The sequence below is a fragment of the Haliaeetus leucocephalus genome, unplaced genomic scaffold (genome assembly GCF_000737465.1).
Source record: "Haliaeetus leucocephalus isolate CR32 unplaced genomic scaffold, Haliaeetus_leucocephalus-4.0 Scaffold0, whole genome shotgun sequence".
NCBI lineage: Eukaryota > Metazoa > Chordata > Aves > Accipitriformes > Accipitridae > Haliaeetus > Haliaeetus leucocephalus.
Window position 1 is genome coordinate 12,003,610 of NW_010972436.1, and position 27,844 is coordinate 12,031,453.

Genomic DNA, 27,844 nt, shown 5'->3' on the forward strand with positions numbered 1-27,844 from the left:
ATGAATGGGGCGGCGGGGGGCGTAGGGGTCGGGCGGTCGGAGCTGCCTGCCCCGCGTCGGGGCCGCCGCTCCTTCGGCCTTTCTCAGCCCAGCTCTTCCCTCCCGCCCGCGAAGCGCCAAGGCCCGGAGGCGATGGCGGTGTGCGAGGGCCGGCGGGCAGTTCCCTGCCTGCGGGAGGGGGGGGGCCTTACAGGGGGCGGGAGCGCTCTCGGTGCAAGGTTAAAATACTCGCTTAAGGGTTTTCAGGGCAGGATCGGTTAGTGTTGTGGGCAAGAACCTCTCGGAGACTTCTCTAGGTGGGAGCAGGGAAAGCGATTCTCAGTAGCGTCAGATTTTCAACGTGCATGTGCGCAAGTTAGCATTATGAGTTGTAGTGGGGGGCGGCTCTCTTGCTGCATTCGTTTACACCTTCCTCACAAGGTCAAGCTACTGTTCTGACCCGCAGGAAAGTGTTCTTCTGGCTGTGATGTGTCCAGCATCGCGGGTGACCCGGCCTTACAGAGTGTAAAGGAGAGAGTCTGCCTGTGCCCTCACCGAAGGAAGAATAGGAAGAGATCAGCTATTTTTTAACAGAAAACGGTGAGGTGCGAGAGAGCAAACTTATGAAGGTCTGGGCTGTAGGGTTGGGCACTGAAGTCAGACAGTAGTGAGTTGGAAATCTGTGATAAGTTAGAGTTCCTCTTCTTCCTCTCCTTCCCTCGTCTCCTTGCCTGGCCTTTTTTCATCTTGTAGACCAGGAGGATGGATGGAAGGGTGCCCTGGAGCCATTGCGGTGCTCTTGTTTCTCTCCCTGTGTCCAAGAAGAGAGAGTCTTCAAGCCGCGTACAAGGAGACACTGAGGCATGAGGAGCAAGTTGGGGGAACTCTTCACCAGTGCTAGGTCTCCTTGAGCGTTTCCATGTGGGTTTTTGGAGAGGCAGTTTGGTGAACAAATGGGTTTCTATGATTTAGGGCTGGGCCCCTGAGTCAGCGTGCACTCCAGGGCAGGGCTGGGTAGTTCCTGGCAGTGCTGCCAGAAGTGGAGCAAAAGTTGCGTTTCCTTTCTCAGCCTAACTCTGCTGGAATCGTGTACCTGGGACTGCGCCTTCCCCCAGGCTCCTAGGCTCTGTCTGCAGGGAGAGATCACTGGAGAGATTGCTGGGTTTGGAGGTTAGGTTCTTGACATCTAGCAGGGAAGATGTGCAAGTGTAAATTACCATAAGAAGCAAGCTGAATTAAAATCGCCTCAGGGAAAAACAAGGACATGTTGTTCTTCTGTTAGCTTAGTAGTTTACAGAAGAAGCTCTTGCCCTTTTCTCTATGCCTTTACTGGTGCAGTCCAGATTTATCTGCAAGATGGGGAACGTTTGAAAATTGCACCTTCCACGAGTGCAACAGCAAGGTTTCATTAGAGCAGTTCTGGGAAGTTAACTGATCCGCCTTCTGGGCTGGTCCTGCAAGGGGAGAAAGTCCAATGCTCCTGAGCAGAAGAGTCCATTTAAGTCAGAAGCTAATGCGCATATTAGCCGTTACGTCTCACATGATATGGAAGAGATTATGAAACTCCCTTTGCTGCTGGGTTGTTAAAATGGAGAAATAGAGCAGTGCTCATGAACAGACGCTTGGTTTATGTAATCAAATGTTTTCTGTCAGTTTAAAGTTCTATTAAATTAATCCTGATTTTTTGTTGTGCAGATGTGTCACTTTACCCAAAGAAGTTCAACTTTGTCATTTCCAAAAATATGTAATATATTTTGGCGGTAAGTTGGAGCTTCATGCTGTTGTGTAATGGGTAAAGATGTAGTTATTAGGTGAACGGGCTAGTTACACTGTGAGCTGTAAACTTTGAAAATAAGGTTATTCTCTCTAGTACATAGTTGGCTAATTCTGTGTAGACTGCTGCTGTGGTGCTGAGTCTGAATTGAAGTCCTGGATCTCCATCCTGGAAAGCAATGGGCAAAGCAAAAATGCCCCAAGAAAGCCCATATGGTTCACTTTGACAAAGGAAACATAATAAGGGGCATAAACTTCAACTCCTCCAGGGACATAAAAAAAATCAGGCCTAAGCCTAATGCATCTTAATGCATCCAGGTGGAGCTTTCACCCTTTACTGATGAACTTCCATAGCATCATCAGGCTATCTGGAAGTATTGAGTTAATTTATAATTTATAATGTAGCTGGCTGTGCAAAAGAGGATTATCAAAAAAGTTTTTCCAGGAGTATACAGGAGAGGGAAGAAAGTAACAGAATAATTGTGTTACCGGAAGATGAAAGCTTCATCTCCAAATGTATGCTATTCTATCAATAGCGTATTCAAAAGGAATAAATTGAGAGCAATGTAGTTTTATGTGTATCAGAAGACTTCTGTAATCTGTTAAGGGGCGGGAGGGGTGGTTATTGTTTGCCAAATGCTGCGCTTTGCCAGCTCCTAGAAGTCTATGATCATTAATACGTAGCTGTGCTGTCCTTGCACCTTATTAGCTGGCTGAAAAGAGTGTTTTGATGCCTTCTGCTTGTATTTTAGCTATTTGGTTAAATTTTGTGTGAAGGGAAAGGACAAGGAGGAGGATATGCTTTGAAATGTTTCTGTCTGGGGAATCAGGGAAAGTTTGCTTTTAACAACATTACTCTCTTGAAAAACACTGTCACTAGGTTTCATCATACGAGTACATCCCACTTGTGCAGCTGCAGTAAGACAGTTAGTGATGAAAAATACCAAGACCCTTTTCAACTTGGTAGAAAAGACTTGAAGAATCTCTATGAAGATATTAAAAAGGTGAGGGATTTTGGTGACTGTTCTGGGATGTTATGATGATTCTGATTTTAATGGCAATCATTGCTTTGGAGGATAGTTATGGAAAGAATATTCTTTATGAGCAGCTGTCTGAAACTTAAACTGAAGACAAAGAGAGCATTTTTATGTATCTTATAGAACCAGAATGCAATTTTTTTTTCCCCTCCTCATTTACACTGCTGGAATACTTCATTTATGTTTCAGATTATTCATAGTAATTTCAAAAACAACTTCAGCTTACATTGGGTGGAATGAATACAGGCAATAACCTTATACATGCATACTGTTTTGCTTACACTAAACAGATTGGCTTTGTGACTTTTATGCTGATACGTTCTTTTCCTTTTTATAGGAATTACTTGTATCTACAGCAGAACTTAAGGAAATGTGTGATTATTACTTTGATGGGAAAGGAAAGGCCTTTCGACCAATGATTGTGGTGCTAATGGCAAGGGCTTGCAACATTCACCATAATAATTCCAGGTGAGTTGGTCACTTTTAGATATATGGACTTACATCATACTTGAAATGTATCATTCTTGTGTTCCCCAAAAATACCTTTAGTAACTTTATGAAAATAAAAAGCTCCTCAGTAAAACCTGAATTTAAGTTCCATCGTGAAGCTGTGTTTTTTGTAGTTAGTAGTGCAAAAGGAACTACTGGGTTTATTACATGCATCCATATGTAAAATTATGGACTATACAGCAGTTGTAACTGGTGATGGATAAATAATGTTGCCAAACATCTGATATTTGTAAGGCTTTTAGTCAATTTTAGCTTCTTGCATAAATGCTTTATTAACAGTCCTTGAAACTATATGAACTTAATTAGAAGTATTTTTCATTAGTAACCACTCCTGTAGCTATTAAACTCTTGTCACAGGTAAGAACTTTACTGCAAGAAGAGACTTTGATAGCGTTTTTTGTAATTATGCAGAAAAGCCATTAAGCAGGTGGTATGATTATATTCAAAACTGCAAGACATTCAAAACAGAGATTTTTTTTTTTTTTTTTCCCCTCTAGGAGCAAGTTTCTACACTTTAATGTAAGATTCGAAGCTTAGAGCTGGTGTAATCCTCATGTTCTTCAAGTTACTTGTCTTTTGAAAACAGTTTTAACTGAGCAGAACATCATGCTCACCCTGTACCTTAACACTCTTTGCTCTGACTGATCACTAACGCTTCTCTCCACACATTCCCATCAGTTGTTTTGTTTGCATTTTGAGGAAAGGTGTCGGCTGGAGTGTTCCTGTGCCTTCCAGCTACGCTTCCAGTCTTCCCTCGTATAGTATTTCAAATATGAAGTCTTTGGTCCCTTGCCAGAAGTGTTTCTAATTTATCAGTCTTAAGGAATTTCTCTCGCATAATTTTTTCCTTAGCGGTAGGTTAATGCCTTGTTAGGCTTGATTTCTACCTCGGAGCATGGCATGTATTTTCCTACTTGATATGACACCTCTCCTGGTATATCCCCTCCTATGTGAATATAAATTCAAAGGAGAAAGAAGAACCTAGTTGGCAGTGTCCTGTCCTGTGTGTGCCAAGTCCTCTTGTTTTAGGAAAACGTCCAGGATTAATGAACTTCGCTTCAGCCTGATTCTGTTCTCCATTCAGTACTTCTTGTCGTTGTCTTAGAGGTAGCAAAAGGAACAATATCGGTTGTGAAACTCCTCAAGGATGTCCTTTGTCACACCACTGATTGGCTTAATATTTTCATGAGTGATCTTGACATGAAAAACAGGAGCATGATGATGGCACTTTTTGATGACAAAATCATTCTTGCCTGGCCATCTGTGGTGGAATGAAAGGAAGCACAATAATACAAAAATTTCTGCTTGAGCTTGGAGGCTCATGAGTGTCCCTTTAGGGCGTAACCCCAGTGTGATTTGCAGCCACCTTCTCTATGAAAAACCTTAAAGTAATCCTAGGATGCATCAACCATAGTATGTCCAGTTCAGCTACAGGAGCACAGATAGCCTTGTATATCATGCTTTGTGAAATCATCAGCATGTCTGATCCTTGTGTTCAAAAACAGGTAAGTCCAGCTAGCTTCAGGGATGGACTGCAAAGATAATCAGGGAGAATGAAGGACTTGTAGTCTGCAAATTTATCAGGAACAGGGGTGAAAGAGCTGTTGGTAAGCTGTTGGTAAGAGAGTGGAAATTTAGGAGGGGACTTTTAGCAACTGGGGCAGTGAGTTTTTGGAGCAGCCTTCTAGTCAGAATAATGGGAAAAATAGTTTTATCTCATTCTAGCATGTAGCATGAGAAGCTTATGAATGAAATTATGTAGTGTACGTGCAATACTGAGAAGGCTGGAATTGATGTCATGTAGTGTTGGAGGTGAGCAGTGCATCAAAGACAATAAGTAGCTGTAGATAGAACTGAATTTGCCTTTATATGCTCAAACCATATTTGCTGTCTTTTGACATATGTATATGCCCATGGACATATTCTTGTCCATGCAGTATGCTGTCTTGAAACCATCAGGACCAGTTTTGAGACCTGCCCTATGCTAGTGAGAAAGTGTGATCTGAGTTCAAGTGCTGCATATGCCTGAGGCAAGTGTTTGCTTTGCAGTAGCCAACCCTCAGCATAAGTGCTCTGATTTATAGATGCCCGTGTCATTTGGCAGCTTTTGTACATCTGTTGCAGTTTTTGTCAGCACCTCTAAACTATGTTTGATGTTTAAAAGCCTCCTCATTAATCTGGACGTTCCTTGTATAAGGACAGACTTGAGTCACTATCTCTGTCATGTTGTTTTTAGAATGAAGCTCCAGGTAGGGAGAAAAGAAATGTTTCAGCAAAGTAAGAGAATGAAATCCTGGGGTATTTACCTTCCTCTTCTTTGCCTCATGCCACTTTTCTCTAAGCCTGTGATTGTAATTAAACTTCACATATGTTTATACAAGTCTTCAGTGTACTGCTTTTTTGTTCATGCATGATGACCAATGTCTTTTGAGGGTTGAGCAGGCCATGCCAAAAGAAGATACGTTCATATTGTGGATACCCACTTACTGTGAGTTGATGAAGTTTTATGGGCGTTTTCTTCTCTTTTGCTTTTAAGCTTCTTGAAGCAGGCTGTGTTATACCTGCTTTGTATATACATATACTTCCAGTTCACACTGATACTGGTTTCATTATTTTTGCTTCTTAAAGCAGCATTTTTCTTGCTTCCAGGTGGCAAATTGTTCTTCTAACTTTTTCCTGTTTGTGAGGAAAACTGTATATGTAGAGAAGGAAATGCTGCATATTTGTAACTCTGCTAATCTGCTATAGACCTGAGGGAAAGAAATACTTGCTTTCCATTCTGCTGCTTCTGACATTTTTTAAAAGATGTTTTTCCTCTTTCAACTTGTCATGTCCCTTAAAGCATTTTATTGTTCTTTTCCTCAGTTAATATTGATTATTCTTCCAGACTTGTTTGTCTTTGTTGAAGCTTTAGTTCCCACACATGTAATCAAAGATACTGGCCACAACAACTGTAGACTTGTGGGGTGAGCCAATATCCTGTGCTGTTCATCCCTAGCATTTTTTTATTCTGCCTCTGGGGTTTGTGTTACTGATGTTGAGTTTCCGCTTCATCTTGCTGCCATTCTCAACTTAACTTGCTGGACCCAGTAAGCTTTTGCCTGTTTTCATTTGGAGTTTTTTGTTTGTTTGTTTGTTTGTTTTTCTTTTGTGCAATACTAGTAGAAAAGGTAATACTCTTCCTTGTTTGGCTGTTCAAATAACAGCATGCAACTTTGTAAGGTTATAGGTCCTGGTCTTACAAGGTAGTGCACAGAGACCTCTTTGTCTTCACAGAGACCCACCAAAATAGCTGACTTCTCAAGTGAATGGAGGGGAAGACCCAGATAGCTCTGCTTACAGGTCAGGTGGCATGATTGTTTATGTTTAGATTTGAGGAAGGCTAGGTATTTAGAATGCCCTTAGCAGGTTAACTGTCTTTCTAGAGTGAAGTCACTTTACTGTAGTCGTAATAAGGAGAATGACAGTTGTATAAAGAATCTGAACTATTATAAAAAAGATGAGTGGCTGAAGCATTCAGATTGTTCTGTGCGGGTTATGTTGGTTTTTTTCCCTTGAAGATCCAAGTGTCAGAAGTCCAACCCTGAGTCCTTAGGTCCCTTGGGCAGTGGCTTTTTGCTTAATGGTAGCAACTTAGCTCTGTGTAAGAGTGAGAATTGTTGTAGAGTTTAAGCTGAGGTCATGCAAACCCTCAGTTTCACACATCCTCTGACATTCTTCACATACCTGTGTGCAGAATTTCACAGAATTATCACTTAGCCTGACTGGACCTAATGTTTGTTAAGGATGTATTCTCCAGAGGTGTTTGCAAATAGGGGTTTTTATTTCTGTTTCTGCAACCAAAATGAGAGAGACAAATAAGAGAAGGCCAAAGAGGTACAGAGACATCTCAATAGATAAAATAGTGAGCACAAAAGATTTAGGGGGTGAAGGGAAATAAATCCATAAGAGTAGTGTGAGAAATGATGAAATATAATGACCTGGCTAAACTCTATAGAATAGTATTTCCTAAAGATATGAGGACCTGCCAGCAACGTTAGTCCTCTTTTCTTAACACTCCTCCAAAGCATGGCTGTCAGATGCCTGTTACTGTATGCTGTTTTTCAGCTGTTCTGTAATTTGCTCCCCTGTTAACACATCTGTTCTCTGTGCTTCCCCTAGTTTGCAGTGCCCTTCCATGTCACAGTCGGTGTTTCTGAAATGTTTGTTTCTTTCAGCCACAGGGACTTAACAGCAAAAACGTACATTGTAACACAGAAATTTTGCAAGTTCTTTTGCACCTTTCCTATCTTTAAACTGGCAATATTTATTTACTGGCAAACGCGTTGCAAAGTTCTTTGTTACAGCATGTAAATACTGTTTTGTGTTGGTTTGGTTCCTGCCGCCTTTTTTTTTTCCTTTTAAGAGGGATATTTGGAGGGAGAGGTGTGTTTGGGGGTTTTTTAACCTGTAAGATTAGCCTTGGTCTTGTTCAGTGTACGTGAAACAAGTTCTGTAATGGAAAAGACCTCAGGGTACTGTAGGTCTATAAAAGCTTATCACAGAATCAAGCAGGGGGTCCTACTGAAAAACAGAACATGATCAAGGACTTAAAAATCAATATAATGCATGTGTAAAAAGGTAAACTTAACTTTGTATAAAAATTTTATGTAAATATATATCATCTTGGCATGTCTTTACTGTGAGAATGACCTAAAAATGGCATCTTTCCACTTACTGGCCTTGTGGGGACCCAGTTATCTGTTGACTTGAGTTACTGCTACTTTTTGCTTTTGTTTTGCAGGCGAAGCAGAATGAAAAATGGCAGGGAATGAGAAGGATCCTGTTTCTTGTGTGTTTTCCCTAAAATAGGCATGCTCTGATTCAGAATTACTCTCACAAGATATTTGAAGGAAACTATTGCAAAATTTTTTGCCAGCTATGGAAAGAACTTTGCTTGAGACCTTGCAGAAATAGTAGTTTAAAAAAAACCCTTCAGGTTAAATTATCATGTTTGGTATAACATTCTCGGAACCAGACACATGAACCATGAGCATTCCTATGCCATTTTTAGTCATTGTCAGAGATGAAATGCACTATAATGCAGAACTTTTCAAAACCTGCTTTTGAAATGTCTGTCCTTGTGCTGTCTTCATACTACTGAAAGATTTTGGTGTGTTGGCGAATGTTGCCATTTACTGCTACTTCCCAGCAGGAAGTCCAGTCTGCTGACATAATTAATGAAAAGGGAGTCCTCAAAAGGAGACCAGTGCATGAAAGAGGCTGGAGACCTTTACAGTTTCTTGAAGGTAAGTTCTCCTAATTAGTAATAATAGTTTATTTTGGAAAACTACTTAGACTGAACTAGCATTTGGCTAAATTACTAGTCCACAGTAAAACTTACCTTCAAACAACTGTGAAGGTTTCCAGCTTATATTTTCTGTTGTTTAAAAGCCACATTTTCACAGCCTATGAGCCACACATCCTGCTATTGTTCAGGATGTAGAACTCCCACTGACAGCAATGCAGAGTTCTGCATAGAGGTAGGTGTCAGAACGCAATGTTATGTCAGCAGACTGCAAGATGTTCTTTCATTTTGTGATTAATCACTAGATTTTAATAGACATAGGCAATGCAAGAAGATTTTAAATGCCCTTCAGCTGAGCTGAAATTACTATCTTCTGTTTCTCTCCATTCTTTTTCTATTCTGCTGGAAAATAGTGTGATTTGCTCTGTTATCTGTATACCAGAAATAAGGTATCTATATATCAGAAGTAATTTTTTCTTTTGTTGGGTGTTTTTTGGGTATTGGTTTGGGTTTTTTTCTTTTGTTGGGTTTGGTGGTTTTTTGTTTGTTTTTTTTTATTTTTTAACATCCATGTGAGCTTGTTACAGTTATAAGGCAAGGCTGACTAGGATAGCAATTTCTGGGATCCTGCATGCAACCCATGATGAAAACAGGTAGAAAAAGAGAAAGATAGATACTAGAACAAGGCAGTGGCAGTTGGATACTAGGGTAGATGGTCCTTTGTGTGAGCTAGGTTGGTTCTTTATGTTCATTTTGCCAACCTTGTTCCCTAGATAATTGCTTCTATGTTCTTCCATTACCTTCCTTTCACCTAGTTTAAAAAATAAAGTAGGTGTGATCTACTGAGGGTTGAATCATGAGTGTTAGATCTTCCCAAAGGCTGAATTTCAGTAAGTGTTAGGTAGTTAGTGTTTACAGTCCTAAAGTGATTGCAGTATAATTCCAGTTAATTCCTCAGGCTTTTGAAGAATCTCTGAGGTCTTAAGGTAATCAGATAACATAAAGGATGAGATCCATAAGTTATGTCTTTCAAACTTAGAATACAGGTTTCTGTGCCTGCTGATGTCTCTGGCTTGCTGATTAGTAGAGTTAGCCAGCTTTGGAGATTTTGTGATGCTGCATTTTACAGGTAGAGCAACACAGAGATAAAGAAAACTTAAAACTCATCTACAAAGCTACCTGGCATTTTTTTCTCTGCCATTTTCTGGATTTCCATCTCCTTGGAACCAAGCATCCTTGATGCTGTGCTATTTATTACAGTCTGGATTTAGAGGGATTAGAGTCAATAACTCAGGAGTTTTGCAGTACTGTTAATGCAGCAAGGCAGAAATAGGCCTAATAAGGATGGAAACGTCCCATTGCACATACTGTACTAACATGATTTTACTTTCTCTTGTCTTCCTAATTCCAGGTTTGAAGGATGGGGTTCAGGCTGGGGAAAAGCTGCAACAGCTGTTTCCAGAGAAACATTTTTTGTTTGGTTTTAGTAGAGATTTCTTTTAGTGTATTGCAGCACATATAATTGATTTAATTATTTGACAATTTTGTTTTTTTATTTTAGGGAGGTGCAAGCAAGCCAGCGCTCTGTGGCCATAATTGCTGAGATGATCCACACAGCTAGCCTAGTTCATGATGATGTTATTGATGATGCAAATTCTCGCAGAGGAAAAATGACAGTCAATCAAATCTGGGGAGAGAGGAAGGTGAGATTGCTATTATGTGCAAGACTTGCCTTTGAGCTTCAGCAGAGCACAAATACCTAGGGTTTTTGTCACATTACTATCCCTAGGCACAGTCTTGGGATATGCCAGAAAAAATATGAAGAGGTGTGCACAGATTGTGGGTAAGACAAATGTGTGTTCCTTTTCTGAACTGTTGGAAGCATTAAATAATGTATGATTGTAGTGTGATTTGTACTGATTTTACATTCCCTATGCCATTCTCTGTAGTGCTGTTGGAATACTTTGAACTCGTACCTCATCCAGAACGCTCTATGTTACTCTGATTCAGTAGTAAACGCAAAAAGGTTTTCAGTCAGCATGAAATTTTTTTTTTTTTTGAGAGGTGTTTCTTCATAGAGCATTAAAAGGAAGGTCTTAATCAGAAAATGCAAGGAAAGAAGTACAACGCTGACGCATCAGAACTTACGGCAATTCAGAGCTAATATGGCATAACAGTCACAATGGAATGGTCAAATAGAGAAGGAATGTTCAAAAAAACTTCACAGGCAAACGTATTCATATATTGCCTCAGGGAGGACGGTGCTTATATCAAAAAATATAAACGGCACTATAAGATTGCGATTCAAAAATGGTTCAAATTTTAATATTTGGTTGTCTTCCGTTTTCTTTCTGTTACAATGAGGTATGTGTGCTTTATGTAGGAAGATGATGTGATGGCACGTCTACTCACGAATAAAGGAAATTGTGTTGTCTGTACTAACACTTACAGGAAAAGACTTAAAAGATCAATATATTTTTTTATTCTTAGGCTGTTCTAGCTGGTGACTTCATCCTCTCAGCTGCTTCCGTAGCTTTAGCACGAATTGGAAACACTACTATCATCTCTGTTCTAACTCAGGTGATTGAAGATCTGGTGTGTGGTAAGGTCTTTTTCTATTTTTATCTTCAGATTTGCTTGCCTAAGCAGTAAACTCACAAATAAAAACTCCCATCTGTGCAACTTTTTAGGTGAATTCCTCCAGTTGGGTTCCAAGGAAAATGAGAATGAGAGATTTGCTCACTACCTCGAGAAGACTTTTAAGAAGACTGCGAGTCTTATAGCAAACAGTTGTAAAGCAGTATGTACGTCTGTCTCTTCTAAAGTTAACATACCATACTGTGAGCTTCACAGCTAAACTCCTAGTTATTGCCATTTTCTCTGGAGACCCTCCAAAGCAAACCCTTTTAATGGTATTCTGCCAGCATGTGAATGGGTTTGAGATTGTGCATTTCATCACAGTTCAGCTGTGAAGCCTCCAATATTGGTTTTCACTTTTTCTTTTCTGTTTTATATTCATACACAGATTTATTGTTATCGTCACTTGAATCAAAATAAGGTTGGCAGCCTTTAATTTATGGAATTCTGCAACTTTGAGACAGTGTTTTTAATCTCAGTTGATAATTTTTGAGCCTATAGTTTGATTTTAAGTCACCTTTGACATCTGGTGCCACTTATTGGTGCCGAGTGGGACCTTAAATGGTAACAGTGGGAAGAAACAACTAATTGTGTATACTTTACATTACAGTGTAAAAGAACAGAAGCACGTATTTCTCTATTTGTCTGGGGTTTTTAATTATCAATTGCTATATCTAACCCTATCTGTCACTCAGTTCTGTTACTTCATTACAAAAAGACCTGATTCAAGATGTTCTTATTCAAAAAACATAGTTTTAGTGCAGAAAATGGAGAAGGTGGCCAATAATCTCACCCCAAAAGAGAGTTATAATTTTATTTTTTTTTAATTAAAGGTGGTATAGCTGTTGTATGCTATAGCAATAGGAACTTCTAAGAGAGTTAGACTAAAAATCTGTGCTAGTGTTAGTCATCCTCCTTTGTTCTCAGAGAACTGGTACATTTGTGCAATAGACAGCAGTTGAAAATTGCTTAAATCGAAAGGATCATATAGAATGAGAGACACAGATTTTGTGGGGAGGGAAAATATCTTTCATTCTAGTTGGAGGAAAGAAATTAGGTCTTCTGGATTGCTCATATTAATGGCAATATGACCCTGGCAAGAATTTCCCTTTGTAAGTCTTCATTTATATTGGTGGGCAATTGGACTAGTAAGGAGCATCGCATCATTCTGATACCCCAATAAAAACATACAAGTTTTTATATTCACTTTGACAGTCTTCCTAAAAGAACCTTCACAGATAGAAGAAGAAATCACCTTCCCACTGAGAGGATTCTCCTTACAAATGTGCTATTTTGAGGTTTTTTCCTTTTCATAACTCGCAAGAGTTAATGATTTAAGCACTTCCCTCCAGATTGTGGCTGTGATGCTGGTGATGGGGGTGTTTGACTGCTTTTCTTCTAGTGGTTGTTCTGAGTTGTTTCATTGCCGAATTGCTGGAATTTTACATGCAGTAAAATTTGTGTTATAAAGGAGAAACGAGAGAGAGGCCTGTCTTTATGGCAAAACCGTTCTTAGTGCACACAGTAGCAATGACTTGTGTGTATATATGTCTCCCTTGGCTTCTTTCTGCATGGATTAGGAGAACCCTATTGATAGCAGTGAAAAGGTGATTATTTTGTTTGTTTGTTTGGGATTTGGGTTTTTTGGGGCGGGGCTGGGGGGGAGTTTGTTTACGTGGTTTTGGCTACTAAGGAAAAGGACGGAATTAGAAGGGAGTTCTGTTTTCTGTAGCAAAAATGATAAGCAGGATCATCAGTTTTAGCTTGAAAGGAAATGCAGTTCGGGAATCGAGAGTATTCACATCTTGTTTGTAGGGACAAAGCTAAGGAGAGCGATTACAGGTTTTCAGAACATCAGTTACAACCAGGCTAGTGTGTCATTAGAAGCAGTTCAGTTCCTGTTAATGACAGGAAAAAACAGTGATTTTTTTTCTGTGCATAAATAAGATAAAAGTATTTACTGGGAAGATGATGTCAAACAAGTTCAGGTGGCATCTTAGAATTCTACGGTGTCTTGCCTTAGAGATGGAAGAGTAGAGTATTCCTGGAAAAATGTCTGAACAAGATAATAGATAGTCTGTCACTGTATTAGATACCTTCTGCATTGCCAAAGCATTACTGCATTTAAATCAAAAGTCCTTTAAGTTAGCAAAATAATTTTTTTATGGGCAGAACAGTCTGTTCAAGATGTTAGAGCCATCCCAGTCTCCAGTTTATTTCTACCGTAGTTCTGCATGGGGGAATGTTACCAAAGTTGCAGTCAAAGTAACACATTGCAAAAGGAAATGGTGGCAGATGGCCCAGAGGGTCACTGAAGCCTTAGTTACTAAAAGGCATTTTTCAGAGAAACATGAGAGGTGACTTTGGTTCAAGAATTCAGAAACAATAAAGCTGAAGTGGAATTTCAATTGGTCATCAGCCAAGCTGGAGATGGCAAAATAAGTTGAGCAGGTTCTCTTTCTGTCTTTTTTTTATCCTGCTGTAATGTGAATTCCTAACCCTCATAAAGCTGTTTATATTTTGCACAGCATACTTTCAGAAGAGGGATTAAATCATGCTTGTTTTGAGATAAGTGTAAAGTTGCACTAGAGATTCTTGATTCCTCTATTAGGAGAAAGCATGCAACCTCCTCATGTAAGGCAAGGCGGTGTATGGAAGGTCTGCCTTATGGGCTGAAGAAAAGGAATAATCTGCATCAGGCTCTGTCAGAAAAACCTACCAGGGTGTGGAATGCGTGTCTAGGAAGATAAGATCTCTGACCCCCATCAGCAAAATTGATCCCACCAACCCAACTAGGCATGCAGACTACAATAGATAGATGTGGGTAATAGCATCAGTAGCATCAGATACTATGGTCAGCCAGTAAATTTCCTTATTTATTATTTAAAATACAGTAACTCCTTTGGGGATTTCTTCTTCATAATGTTTGCTATGAAAAAGATTAGCCTAAATATATCACAGATACTCAGGCAGATAATCTTCAGTTGTGTAAAAGTACAATTCTTCATAAACAAGTACTTGGTTAACATGTTAAAAATATTAGTTACTTGAGAAAAGGTCAAATGCATGAAAATGCAGACTCGGGACAAGAGAGTTGTCTGCTAGCGGGGGGGGTTGTCTTCTGCTGGGTAGACATCTCCCTCTCCCAGGTAGGCCTTCATAACCCACTTCCCAAGAGTAGTTACCAAAAAGGATTTGAAGAGCCTGGAGGAAGAGTCAGCAGTGTGCCCTGCAGCAGTGAAGGATAAGCATCGCTACCAGCACATCAAGGGAAGTGACTGTTTTCCCCTATTCGGTGCACATGAGACTTCAAGGCTGGGGTCCCTCATACAAGACAGACATTCACATTGTGGAGTGAGTTCAGTGAAGGGCCACCATGATGGCTGGGGGCTGGAGCAAATGGTACACCAAGAGCTGGTTTTAGTCTGGAGCAGAGAAGGCCAAGAGGGAATCCTCTTGCTGTCTCCAGCTTTGTAATGGGAGGTTGTAGAGAGGATGGAGAGATGCGCAGTGAAAGGACAAGTTGTACTGTGGAAAAATTTCTCCATGAGGTTGGTCTCACTCTGGAACAGGTTGCCCAGACAGAGTGTGGGATCTTCATCCTTGGAGGTGCTCAGAACTCAACTGGACAGCCCTGAGCAACCTGATCTAACTGTGAAATAAGCTCTGCTTTGAGCAGATGACTGGATCAAATAACTTTCAGAGTTCCCTTCCAACCTAAACTATTCTGTGATTCCACTGGAAAGAGGAACGGTGCCTCTGTCTGGAAAAACAGCGGTGGATGAGCCACGAATGAGAAGGCAGGATCCTGACTGCTTCAGGAGATGAGCATGGAGGAGAAAGGCTGGAAAAGGGGAAGATTTTAGAGCCTTTTCCTTTCCATGGTGTCCACAAATCTAGGAGTGTGAGAGCAAACATCTCTTGTACTGTTTATACAAGCATATCCCTGGCCAGCAGCAGGTTTTCCTCTCTGACCTACAGGGCACTGGTATAGATGTGCAAGTGCTTTCAACTCCAGCTGCCATATTCTCACATGATAAATAACAGAGCAGGATGTATCTACCCAGAGCTGATGATAGAATATTTTATGGGTGTGAAATTCAGTAAAGAGGCAAGATTGGTTTGTCGTCTCTCATGTAACATAAAATAATAGAAACAATTTTTTATTTTAAAAGTGTGTTTGAAATAATGCCAAGCAGATTGACTTGCTTTACTGAATTCAAAGAACCTTTCTAAAGAATTTGTTCCACTTGGTATTAAGGATTTTTCATCAGGATTTAGCGGAGGACAAGTCTGAATTCTTGCAAGATTAGATTTGTAATCAACCAGTCATATCAGGAGAGCTATAGGATGTTTTCAAAGGGTGAGCTTTATCATTTAAACATATGTCATTATATTGACATTGTTATCCTGATTTGTGTTTTTAAATGCATGCTATTATCCCAGTATGGCTTCAGTTAAACTTCATCACTCTCAGAGTGACAGGCTGACTGGGACAAGGCTGCCTGCCTGCATCCCAGTGAGTGTCCAGATGGGGGCAATAATCCACAAGAGCAATTTGAGAAATTGGCACCTGAAGGAACTCCCTGGTAGACAAGACCCAGTCATGTTGCAGGTTTATGATGTGATCATGGTCAGAGAGTTGCTCAATTGAGGTGTGATAGGCATATCAATCTCCTGGACTTTTAAATTTTTTTTTGTCTTCAGAAATGTTCATAACCTGAATAGGAGCTATGAAGGTCTTCTCTTGCAAAGATGCACAAATTAATTTGGCATTGGTGAATTTTGCTTGTGTTACATTCTGTAGCTCACGCTTCTGTTTTTTAAATGTACATATACTGCTGTGATTCTTTATATAGGTAATGTCTGCATCCCCAGAAAACTGTCCACCTACAGGAATAGTTCTGCCCTGACCTTTCAGATTAAACGAGAAAGCTCTTCTCTTTACATGGCACTTCCTCTCCCCATCTACCAACTTGTGCCCACTCTGACCCTTTGCCATTAACCAGGATTTTGTCACTGTTCTACTGAATTCCGTATTTTAATTCTTCACATGAGATGTGGTAGGTAAAGATTTAATTGAAACAGGGTAGATACAGTCCCCGTGCATTGCTGGTATTATTTGATTTATATTACAGAAGCAACCAAAAGTTTGCTAGGCATGGTACAGCAGTAGAAGATGTTAGCTCTGTGGGGCAAATACTGCTACTTAAGAGACAAGCATCAAAAGGAGGATAAAAGGGCAAAATGTTTTAGTTTGATAGTCCCTAGCAACGTCTATTTAAATATCTCATATTTGCAGTTCACTCTGTTTTAATAGCCTTCAGGATTTTGTATGATTAGACATAAGTAGCATTATTTTCCTCCTTTAAATAAAATTGGGAAATGTGAGATGCTGTTAATGCCTCAGGCATCCAGATTCCTCTGGGTTTTAACTGTTATCCATGGATGCAGGTTATGACTAGGAAGTGTTCTGATGCTCAGTTACAAAATGCACTGATGCATGAAATAGTCTCTAATCTTGTGCGAGTTGCATTGCATTTATTAGGATATAATGTTGTTTCTTATTTGCACCTTCATGTTCACCTTCAAAGCTGCTATTGGACTCGCTTTTAGTTTGGGGTTGGTTTTTGGTTTGTTTGGGTTTTTGTTTGTTTTTTTTTTTTTAATGATCCTACCTTACATAGCCTAATCATACAAAATAGGAATTTTTATATACACACATATTTTTATGTCGTGTGGTTTTCCTAGCATGTATTTTTAGTCTTACATTAAGTAAAATGTATATTCACTCCTTCTGTTAGTCACAGCAGATTTGGAACGGCTGCAGTAAACCAAGATGGATTTTTGCGTCCTGTTCCTAATTGCTTTATTGAAGGCTGAAATAAATCTGAGTATTTAAATATAACCAACCTCACTTTGCAAAGTGTATAATCAATACATAAATGCAAAAGCGTAAGTGCCCTTTGAGGCAATATATTAATTCTCAAATCTTAGTTTGTGTCCTATATTTTAGCTTTGTGGAATTTATTCAGCAAAACATCTGTCTCTCAAGTAGTCAATTCCTTTATCTGTACTCAAGTATTTTGTGTATCTCAGTTTAGTGATACTTTTGTCTAGCTTGGTGTACTTTCTTCATTCATTGTCTTGTCTTCGCCACTAATTATCCCTTGATACCTTTGTCTGCAGGCTTATCAGCTCATCTTCCCAAGCAATTCAGTTATAGTTACCATCACCCTTAAAAATAATCTTACCTCAACTGTCCCTCCTATACTGGGTGCAACACATCCAGTTTTGTGATCTTTTATGAGGCATGTAATGTCCATTTATCTGTTGTCTGACCTCCAATTATTCCCTGGCTAATCTGGGTATGTAATAAATCTAATTCCCCTGTCACTGGACTGTATATGACTACTATCCTGCATGTGCAGTGCATCCAGATTTCTTCTGTCTTCATCCTTGCATTGTAATTTCTTAAGTCTGATAAATATTTAATAAAGCTAATCTCTTTCCAGACTTGAATATATTTTTAATACTGCACTGCTGTTCAGCCTTGTTTTCTAATCAGCTTGGCTATTTGTGTGTATCCATGATCAGAGATAAGCAAGAATGTGCTACTGAGTCAGCTTTTTTTCCTTTCCCAGATCCCTTCTGTCTGTGCTTGCTATGTCACACCTATGGTCAGAGACTAAAAGTGGATGCTAACTAAAGGTTTCTATTTACTTGGATTTTTTTTCTTTTCAGGTTTCAATTCTAGGCTGCCCTGATCCCAAAGTTCATGAGATTGCATACCAGTATGGAAAAAATGTTGGCATAGCTTTTCAGGTAGTGCTTTTGTTGAACTAAAGGGACTCTAAAATCTAAACTTTTCCAAACTAAACTACCTTAGAAATCAAAGTGGGCTGTCTTAATCCTTTCTATAAATCTTAACAAGGATTATTCTGTATTTAGTTCTCATTAAAAAAAAAAAATAAAAAATCTGTATGTCTATCTCTTTCCAGCTAATAGATGATGTGCTGGATTTTACATCATGTGCTGACCATCTGGGGAAACCAACAGCAGCAGATCTCAAGCTTGGATTAGCCACAGGCCCTGTCTTGTTTGCTTGTCGACAGGTAAGTCAACAGGAGTCTATTTCTCCAAAACAAAAAGTGTACACTGCTCTTCACAGCACAACAGAGGTCCAGCTTGAACACATCAAGCCTACAGCATAAGTGATGAGCATGGCCTGGGCATGTGTGAAAAATCTGTGCGTTCAAGACCAGCTGGATTTAGTGTGCACATGCATGTTCTTTCAACCTGAGAAACACCTTCCTACACAAGTCTGCTTGCCATTAGGCCTTTGGATCAAAAGCAGCACTCATCTTTTGCTGCCCCAGTTCAAGTGCTTAACTTTCGCAAAGGCGCAGGTATTCAGAGAGATTTTTCATGTTTTCTGCAGGTTATTCCTAAGTAGCTTCTTGCTTATGTTCTTTCCCGAGACCTCTTGTTCTGACTATGTAGGCTTTTTGCAAAGTTCTGGGCTTTGTATCCATGCTGGGGCCAAGAACTTAAATCTCTGCCTAGCTTTTAGGTGGGGCACCTCTATTTGTTGGATTTGATCTCTTCATCTCTTTGTCCTTGAGTCCTGCATGGGAAGCTTTCCCTTCTGAAGGTAAATGTAATAGTGGTTTGGATAAGAGAAAAAGGAGTATCATAAATAAAATAAGCTTAAAGTTGGTCAGGATTTTTAGTGGCTTAAAAATTACTTGGAGAAGTACAACAAAAACAGAAGTGCTAGTAGCACCAAAAGAAACATTAAAATTGGTGCTAATCCATAAAAGGGGAAGAAACTGGTCTAATGCACCTTGCTCAAGCTTCTGGTTCACCTAAGAAAAGAAGATTTAGGACTTGGAAAGCAGTCCTTCCTACCATGCTTCACAGCATGATACAAAAACTGGCACAACTAGTTCCAGTAGAGCTCTCGTCTGTGATCTCTCATTGGAATTGCTCAGAGCTTGGCATGGGAAAAGTTTTAAATAATTAAAAAAAAACAAAACCAAAACAAACAAACAACTTTAAGAAGGAGGGGGAAGTAAATGTCATAAAGAGCCTGGGGTGGAGGGAGATAGAACATATGCATGTGTTTATCTCCTTATCCTTTGGGCATTTACAAGGAGATGTATCTCAGATAAGACAGGAAAGCAAAGAGTATCAGCCACTTCAGAGTGCAGACAAACGCATGCCGAGAACAACCTCCTCCATGTTCTCAGTTCCTCCCCACAGACTCATCTGGGGGAATTCACAAACTTGTTCTTGAATCATTATTTCAGAATTTGTTGATAAGCAGCAGGATCTTGTTAGTCATCAGCAACTGGAGTTGCCTAAAGAACAGTGAGAGACTCGGCTACAGAAAGAGGATGTAGTCATGCAATGGTTGGTTGGTTTGTTTGTGTGTGTGTGTGTGTGTTAAAGCTACTTGTAGAGAGAAACAAGGACATGTTGCAAATACTCTTGATTTTGGCAGAGAATGGGTGTCTCTGATTGTCTTGTAGATGTTGAATATTCCAATTTTTTTAATGAAAACTATTCTTTTATTCATTTGTTTGGGTTGGCCATCTCTGGCTTTCAACTTCATCTATCATTTCGTTAGCTTTGTAAGATAAATGAGTTCATAATACGGAAATACAAGAAAAGAAGATGTCAGTTTTATTATTTTAAAATCTTACTTGTTCCTTGTAGGTCACTTTTAAACACTTTTCCTCATTTATATCTTTGATAGATGGGAAGTGTACATTTTTGCATTGAAAGATAACTTGACCATCTTGCAAAGTTTTCCACATTAACTGGAAGGCTTCTTTGCTGAAAATTTCCTGCTGTTTTCAAGAAACTGGAAGAACAGCACTACAGACTTAAGTGATACATAAACAAAGTATAAGTGCTAAAAAAATTTGGAGCTTCAACAGACACTTATCTGTGCTGCTACTAAAAGATGTTTCATCTATTTGTATCTGAGAGCAAAAACTCCTGAGCCAGGACTTGAAGACAGTCCAAAATTTGTTAGTTATACACTGTCTTTTCTCTTGAAATTAATATTACTGCTATACTGCATACCCTTTAATGTATCTGGTAATCCTTGTGTTGTCTTCTTAACAAACATATTTTAGTTTTTAATGTGTTCTGGATCTTCAGGGATAGCCGCCTTTTCTTCTTGTCCTCTCCCCTCCCTCTAAAATACATCTTTGTGCATTAGAATGTTATGAAGAGGCCTTTATACAAAAAACATTTAGCTTGATGCGAGACCTGTTTATTCAGTATTTAAAGTTAGTTCACTCAGTAAAAAAAAACCCAAAACATTTATTTTTTAAGTAAATACACTAATATATGCTGTCTAAAGCCACTCTTAAACTAGTACAGCTGAAGAACGAGAGTTTATTTTTATTATAAGCATTCCTGACAAATGCTTATATACTGCCCTTTAAATCTGCAGAACTGCTAATAACAGCTTTGCATTACGGGTTTGGGGATTTTTATATCCTTAAATATAAAAGGTGAAAGCATATGCATCCTACATCATTGTAAATATGAATAATATGAAAATGGATTATATGAACATTGCAATTAAATTGTCATTACATGGGAAGAAAGCTAGGATCTGGAGAAAGCCAAGTATGAGTCACCATAAACTTCTAAATGTATCTTCCAAGAAGGCTACCTATGAGTAATAGGGAAATGTCACAACAATGAGGGATGCTACATGTTTGTTCCCTAACAAGTTTGTAGATCTACAGTTTCAGGACCAAAGGTGTGCAAGGAAAGCAGATCATTGTTTACAAATGTATGGCAATAAAATAATTGTCTGAAAGGGTTATCATCAAACAAGATGAGCAAACACCTCTTTCCTTTAAAAATAGTTCTTCTGCAGAGTAGCTGCCTTGAATTGTGGCCTTAGCTTGTTAAGTACCAGGTTTTTCTATTTCTAGACTGCCTGAAGAAAGTACCAGCATGTTTAGATAAGTGATGCAGTGACTTTCTCGGACAACTGACTTTAATTATCTATCCGATTTGTAGGGAATTGAGTGTGCAGTACTAACTACACATTCTACGTGATCGAAAACAACATACATTATAGTTGTCATTTTTCTCTTATAAAAAATCTGTCCTGAGCTTTCCATAGGCAGAGCCTGTGTATATAAAATACCAGAGTAATGGAAAGCATAAGTGAATGTAAGAGTCAAAGGTATCATGAAGGGTTTTACAGACTAACTGTGCAATATAGATGTAACCTCCTGGATTCTCTGTTACACATGCAGGGGAAGAGGTGGTGCTTCTAGGTGTGCCAACACTAACCATTATTTGTGATTATAAGAATACCTGAACAGATTATACACCTGGAACTAGCCACATCAGAAATTACTACACTGGATCACCTGCTCAATGTGATGAAATGGCAGGTGCTAACTTTCACTACTAACTGGCTACAGCCAACAGAGCCAGCTAGTTTAAGTTTTAAATGCTATACTACAGTCCTACACAGATTGCAGGTATTAACCTATAGCTATACCTGTAGTAACAACTGTGGCAGGGGAAGAGGTCTAATACTTCAGTTTCTTTTTAACCTTAGCATTGCAGGCAGTTACATGGAAAACAACTCATAAGCAGTACAAAACCTTTTCCCTTTGTGCTTAGTTTCCAGAAATGAATGCTATGATAATGAGACGATTCAGTAAGCCAGGAGACGTTGAACGTGCTCGGAAATACGTGTTGCAGGTAGGACTAATACCAAGTATTTCATTCCTGAAGTGCTGTCCCTGCTGAAGGCAGTCTGAAATTCATTGCCTATGAAGTAAAATAGCAGGGCTGCATTTTCAAATATATGTTAAGTACTATGCTATGTACAATACCAAGTTAGTACTCTTCAGCTGTCTTATTAGCACAGTGTTTTAGTAGAAATGGTTGGTACTGAAGAGCTTTTTTTTCTTTTTTTCCCTCCAATAGCATAAAATCCCTATAATAAAAGTAAAAAAGCTCATGTGTGAACTCTGTCCTTCAGTTCAGCTGAAGAGTAGCTGTATCCAACAACTGGTGTAAGCAGCATGTAATTACCAATCAGTCTTGTAACTGCAGTACATATTCCATATCAGTTTTAACCGACTCTAGTCTGAAAAGACTGAATAATTGTGCAAAATTAATACCTATTCTTTCAGGGTAGCATGTTTTTTGTACATGTCTAGTTAGGGCAGGAGGGGAGGGGTTAAACCATTAGTTTCTAATCCTACTGAATAGTATGTTATTAACACCAGTGTTGTTTTGTAAATATACTTAAGTTTAGCATGGATGAGTTTTAGTATTTTGACACTGTGGAGAACAGATGTAGGATTCAATGAAAATAGAATGAATCCTCTTCCTTTTCCCTTCAGACTATAATTCAGTGTTCAGGGTATTTACTGACCTTAAAACTTCCCCCTGTAACTGGAAGAGGCAAAAGGCAGGACGGAGGCTGACCAGTTTTCCATTACCTTTAACTGTCTTCTTCCATAAGAGTGATGGTGTGCAGCAAACAACCTACCTCGCCCAGCGCTACTGCCATGAAGCTACAAGAGAGATCAGTAAACTGCGACCATCCCCTGAAAGAGAAGCCCTCATTCAACTGACGGAAATGGTACTCGTGCGAGACAAGTGAGAGAACTTCTTCCACTCGTTCTGGCAGCTACTTACCAGACTGTGCCTAAATGTACTTCAAAAGTTATTTGCTTCCAACACAGGCTACCAAAAATTATTTTTTTAAAAGACTTTTTTTTTGGAAGTTCTTTTTTAGAAAAAAAAAAAGTTTAAAGTGTTTTATTGTGGGAAACCATACAATTCAGAGCAAATCAAACTGTGCTGTACAATTGTTTTAGTGGGGGCTTTTAATTGTGGGGGACAGGGAAGATGTTTACATGTTGATGCACAAAGGCTGCAATGAGAATAAATATAAATCAGTGTATGAGAACTGAAGTTGTTCCAAGTTTCACTTGTTCACCACGAATAAAACACAGCATGCATGTTACTATCTGGTAAACTCCTCTGAAGAGATGGTTTGAATGCTTTCTTGGTTGTTAAACTACAGAAATACCTGGAATTGTATATATGGAAAATGGTTTATTATAAAAGACTATGTAGACTTTTAAGTGGTTATGTACATCGATGAGAAGTTTTCATTATGCTATCGGTTGTTACTTGTTAGCAGTTAACAAGATGGAGAATTTGAGATTGCTACAGTTAGAAATACTGAGCCTTTCGTTTTCTTAACTCACTAAAAATGAATGATTCATCATCCAGTCAAAGCTTCAACTCCATCACCTTCCATCACTCATTTATAGAGTATATTCAATACCCTCCTAGAAGTCTGCTTTGAAGTCCCAGACACATTCTTCTTACAGTAATTATCCAGTACTACCACATTCCTTTTCAGGTTATTTAAGCCACAGAATTTGTAGAGCAGCAAAGTACATCATCTCTATCTCTGCCTGTGATCCCTTGACACAATAGCTAAGTTCCTGTCATGTTTGTTCCCCCTTTGTCATATCTTAAGAAACAGCCTACCATCTCTGTTCAGCTGGGCACATGACCAAGCCAGATACAGTTTCCACCAAGAAATGTCAGTTACCAATGGTATCCAACTTACTGCATCTAGATAACTAGATTCAATCAAGGATCCTTGCTAAAATTAATTTTGGAAGAAAAGAACTTTTAAGAGTATGTATAAATGTGTAATTCAGGTTTCATATCTAATTTATTTGCCCTCTGTCAGTGATAAAGTCACGTTACAAACATTTGCTTTTTAGTACATTGCCTGGGATAACACAGCCATGATTTTGCTACTTTAGCATTCCAAACTTCTTTGCCAAGCCAACCAACAAAGTAATGGACAAGACCTTTGGTTCACTTATATATTTATGAATGGAAAAAGTCATAATGTAAATTTACTCATTAAAAAAACTTGGGTACAAATTACACATACATAAGACCACCCATTTTTTGATTCACATGGACACCTTAGACCCAAACAACTCATTGTAATAGACTTTAGTGAGAATACTCCAGGTAAAGATTACAACAATTGGAAGCATCTTGGATTTTTAAAAAAGTATATTTCAATACATAAGTTTGTATGCATGCTTTAAACAAATATAGTTCAAGAATGAGCAAAGAGTCTAAACAAAAAGTAATATGACCAGCACTAACATTAAACTTCTCATCCAGATTTTAATATGTTAGTCTAACGTAGTGTTAGTTACCATGCTGTACTGAAAAACATAATGGCACAATCTGATCATGGTTCATTAAATATTATACCCTACTTCCCCAGAATATTTAGGCTGGTCATAAAATTAACAATGCATAAGTAAATAAGTATAACCAGTTATAGACAGTTGCTTGTTTTACAAATTGCCATCAGGTAAGACATATTGTCTCCAGAGACTTGAGAGACGGACATTCAATCATACCATTAAAACAGTATGGCCTGAAGAGATGGGCACATTTTTTTGAAAGTATATTAAGACAATTCTGTTAGCTTTTAGTTACCCCTTGTAAATAATCATGGTATGACTGAATACAAGACCCAACTTTGAAAAGCAAAGGATTTTAATCGGCATAGTGCATGATTGATTCAACATAATTCCCAGGAAACAAGCCAGTTACTCGATTGCAAACTCCTTCATACCAGCCGTCATCATTCTTCTTTATCACATAAATGATTGCACCCTCCATAAACGACAGCTCATCGTCTTTGTCCTTTGTATAGTCATATATAGCAACAACTGTGGATTGAACAGGGACATGTTTAGCATTTTATTAATAGCACCAGTATTAACATTTTTTGAAGTACCATTATTTTTAAAAGACTGGTTTGCTATCCTGGGATTTTCCACAATTAATTCACATGCTTTCACTGTTGAACGTTAAGTCCAGAAAATGAAATTTCACTTTTTCTTGCAACATTAGCTACCAGTAAGAAGTGGGTGGTGACTACACCAAACACTCAGTTAAACTATTGACAGAGAGGTACAGTTGACTGTGACACAGTAAAGCAGAGCATATGGACACTTAAAAGATGAACTATGAAACAACTGGCTCCATGAGTGTGTCAGTCATTTCTGGTCAGATTACCTCAAAAGCATACAGATCCCTGTATAGGGATCTCTTGATTAGAGAAAGAAAAAAAAATTTTTTTAAATTAAATCATTCTGTAGAAATGGACCAATGGAAAAAAAATTCTACACTATGGCCCCTGCAGCTGTATATATATAGCATGTACTTCAGTGTATGATCTTGTTAACGTAGCTGCTTAAAGCCACCGTACAGAAATGGATGGTCATTGCTACAGAGCTTCTATGTGATAAGTTTTGGCATTGCTTTTCAAAGAGCTGCAATGAGTGCAAGTATAAAAGTTACTGTAGGAAAAAGTAGAAGTGAATTTACAGCAACATCAGCTATTTTTCAGTAGCTGCTTGGTGAATACATTACTCTTGCCAACTTCCAACTCGCTGTGTGCAATTAACAAAGCAGAGATCTCCCTAAGGAAAGTAAATGTCGCCACCAGTAGTATTGGAATTAAAAACTACCACTATGAATACACAAACTTTGGACATCACAGCCTTACCCTTCAAAACAGTTAACATGGATTTGTGCAATTGATCAGTTTTATGCATTCCAAGAACGTACTATTTACCATACATACATTCTTGGAAATCTGATGTCTTAGTGCCTAGCAAATAATGGCATGGTGTATCAGTTAACCTTCATCCCATGGGTACATCCTGCACCCAGTCCAGCTAGGAGTGAAGATTCTGCCACAACAGGTATCACAGGTACCCTACCCCATTCCATATGCGCTACAGTACCAGCCAGATCATGAGAAAACGTGCAACATTGCTGTTGACAAAATGGTCATTGTCAGAACACAGACAACTCTACAGGCAGGAAATTGGCATCTCAATTATTCATGAGAAGAGACATTTACTATATGAGTTCATACCTACGCACAGTTTATAGTCTGCTGATCTAGAGTCACTGGTAAGTCTCCAAGGAAGCCTCACTACTTTTTATAGTTGAAAGTCTAATGATCCACTCTAGCTATCTAGTTTGATGGGATAAATGGAGCTTGGACTTTGTGGCCTTTTTGGAACACTATTTCTAGACGATCGCCACAATCCTGAGGTAGCTAGAGACACAGTCCAGCAGCTCAGCAAAGATGAAAGCCATCTGATTTACATCTGCTTCTCATAATGAAGGATTTTTTTTTTAATCCATTCTAGAATGCTTGAAGGTATTTTATAATCCTTCCTTGGAAGGATTATATTTTATCACATTAGGTGTAGCCACAGACAAACTAAGAAAAGAATGGTTCGAGTTCTGACTTGGCAGGGACAATGACTGTTTTCCACAGACCCAAGCTAAGTCCTTCATTCCCTTCAGATACCGTTAATCCTCTGAGACTGCAGTAACACAGCAACACTTCTCTTACCTTTCTCTATATAGTTTTTAGGTGCCCAAGCAGGATCTCCATCTGCATAAGGATCGCTGTACTGCACAACAGCAGCCTCCTCATCCTCATAATCCACAGGGGGTGGAGGTGGAGGAGGAGGAGAGTCATCAAACATTGGCATCTCATCAGGAGGCGGTGGTGGGGGAGGAGTCGGGCTATCAGCAACTAGAAACGTTTGGAGATTATTTTTTTTCTTAAATCAAAACAGTGTGGAGATGCAAACAAACCTGAGGCTGTACACTGTAAGTAAAAGGGGTGGGGGGACAACACACAAAGCATGCACTATAATACCATGCACTGATTAGAAACAAAGGCTTTGTATTAACAGCTACAACACACAACTACAGTTGTTATTAGTAGTCAAATCTATGTATCAATGCTACTAGAGTCAAAGCACATGCTGCAGGGCGTAAGCTGAACACCAGCAGAGAGGAAAGCTTCCTGCTCCGACGTCCATGCGCTGAGGGGCTAGCTGCAGCGGTTAGCTATGGGAGGACTCCGAGTGGCACCCTCTGAGCCAGGCAGCAACAGGCCTCTGGTCTGGACCAGCAGCTTGATTATTTTTTAACAAATCCTTTGTCTAGAACAATCATTTTAATTTATTTCTGAACACTGCTTCCTTGGATTCCTTGTCTCTCAGAGCTAGCATTAAGGGGACAAAAAGATCTGGTGTGGATCATAAAAAAGGGAAGAGGCTAGTGTTTTAGATTTAACCAGGTAAGAGAAAGCCAAGTAATCCTTCTGCAGAAAAAAAGCTTTGTACAGAACCTTATCTTGCAGACTAGCTTGTGTGTGTGCACACAACCAGGATTCAATTAATAAACGGAAAACTACAACAGGCAGCTGCTGCTCTTGGGGAAAAAGTGCTCAAGGAATTAAGTGTATAATCCAAAATGTCAAATCCCTGCCCTGAGATTCTCCAATCAGCACAATTACAAGTTGCTTTGGGAAAGGGAAAAAGAGAAAGGCATTATGGTACAAATCACTCTTAAAATCAATTCATCAAATTAGTTTTCAGTAACATTCACAGCAGCTGGCAGCAAAGGGGGGGGGAGCGGGGAGAGAGAGGGAGCGGGGAGAGAGAGGGAGAGAGAGGGGAGGAGAGGGGAG

The 27,844-nt window shown here is 39.1% G+C and overlaps 2 protein-coding genes across 8 annotated transcripts in view; one reads left to right on the plus strand and one right to left on the minus strand.

Annotated features, from left to right (window-relative positions):
- Positions 1-1,674: 1,674 nt before the first annotated feature.
- PDSS1 (prenyl (decaprenyl) diphosphate synthase, subunit 1) lies at positions 1,675-23,233 on the plus strand. The gene is made up of 10 exons (XM_010582465.1): positions 1,675-1,739; positions 2,633-2,756; positions 3,127-3,257; positions 10,148-10,289; positions 11,077-11,188; positions 11,277-11,386; positions 17,968-18,048; positions 18,225-18,338; positions 21,892-21,972; positions 22,745-23,233. The coding sequence occupies exons 1-10, from the start codon at positions 1,675-1,677 to the stop codon at positions 22,883-22,885; spliced, it is 1,101 nt and encodes a 366-aa protein (XP_010580767.1). The 3' UTR covers positions 22,886-23,233.
- An 887-nt stretch (positions 23,234-24,120) lies between these two features.
- The window catches only part of ABI1 (abl-interactor 1), an 84,530-nt gene continuing 80,806 nt past the window's right edge, over positions 24,121-27,844 (minus strand). For all 7 annotated transcript variants that reach the window (XM_010583088.1, XM_010582922.1, XM_010582843.1 and 4 more), the window contains 2 exons: positions 26,714-26,899; positions 24,121-25,007 (listed from right to left, as the gene is read on the minus strand). In XM_010583088.1, coding sequence (XP_010581390.1) covers positions 24,832-25,007; positions 26,714-26,899 — 362 coding nt within the window. In that variant the 3' untranslated portion in view covers positions 24,121-24,831. The remainder of the gene's footprint in view (positions 25,008-26,713; positions 26,900-27,844) is intronic.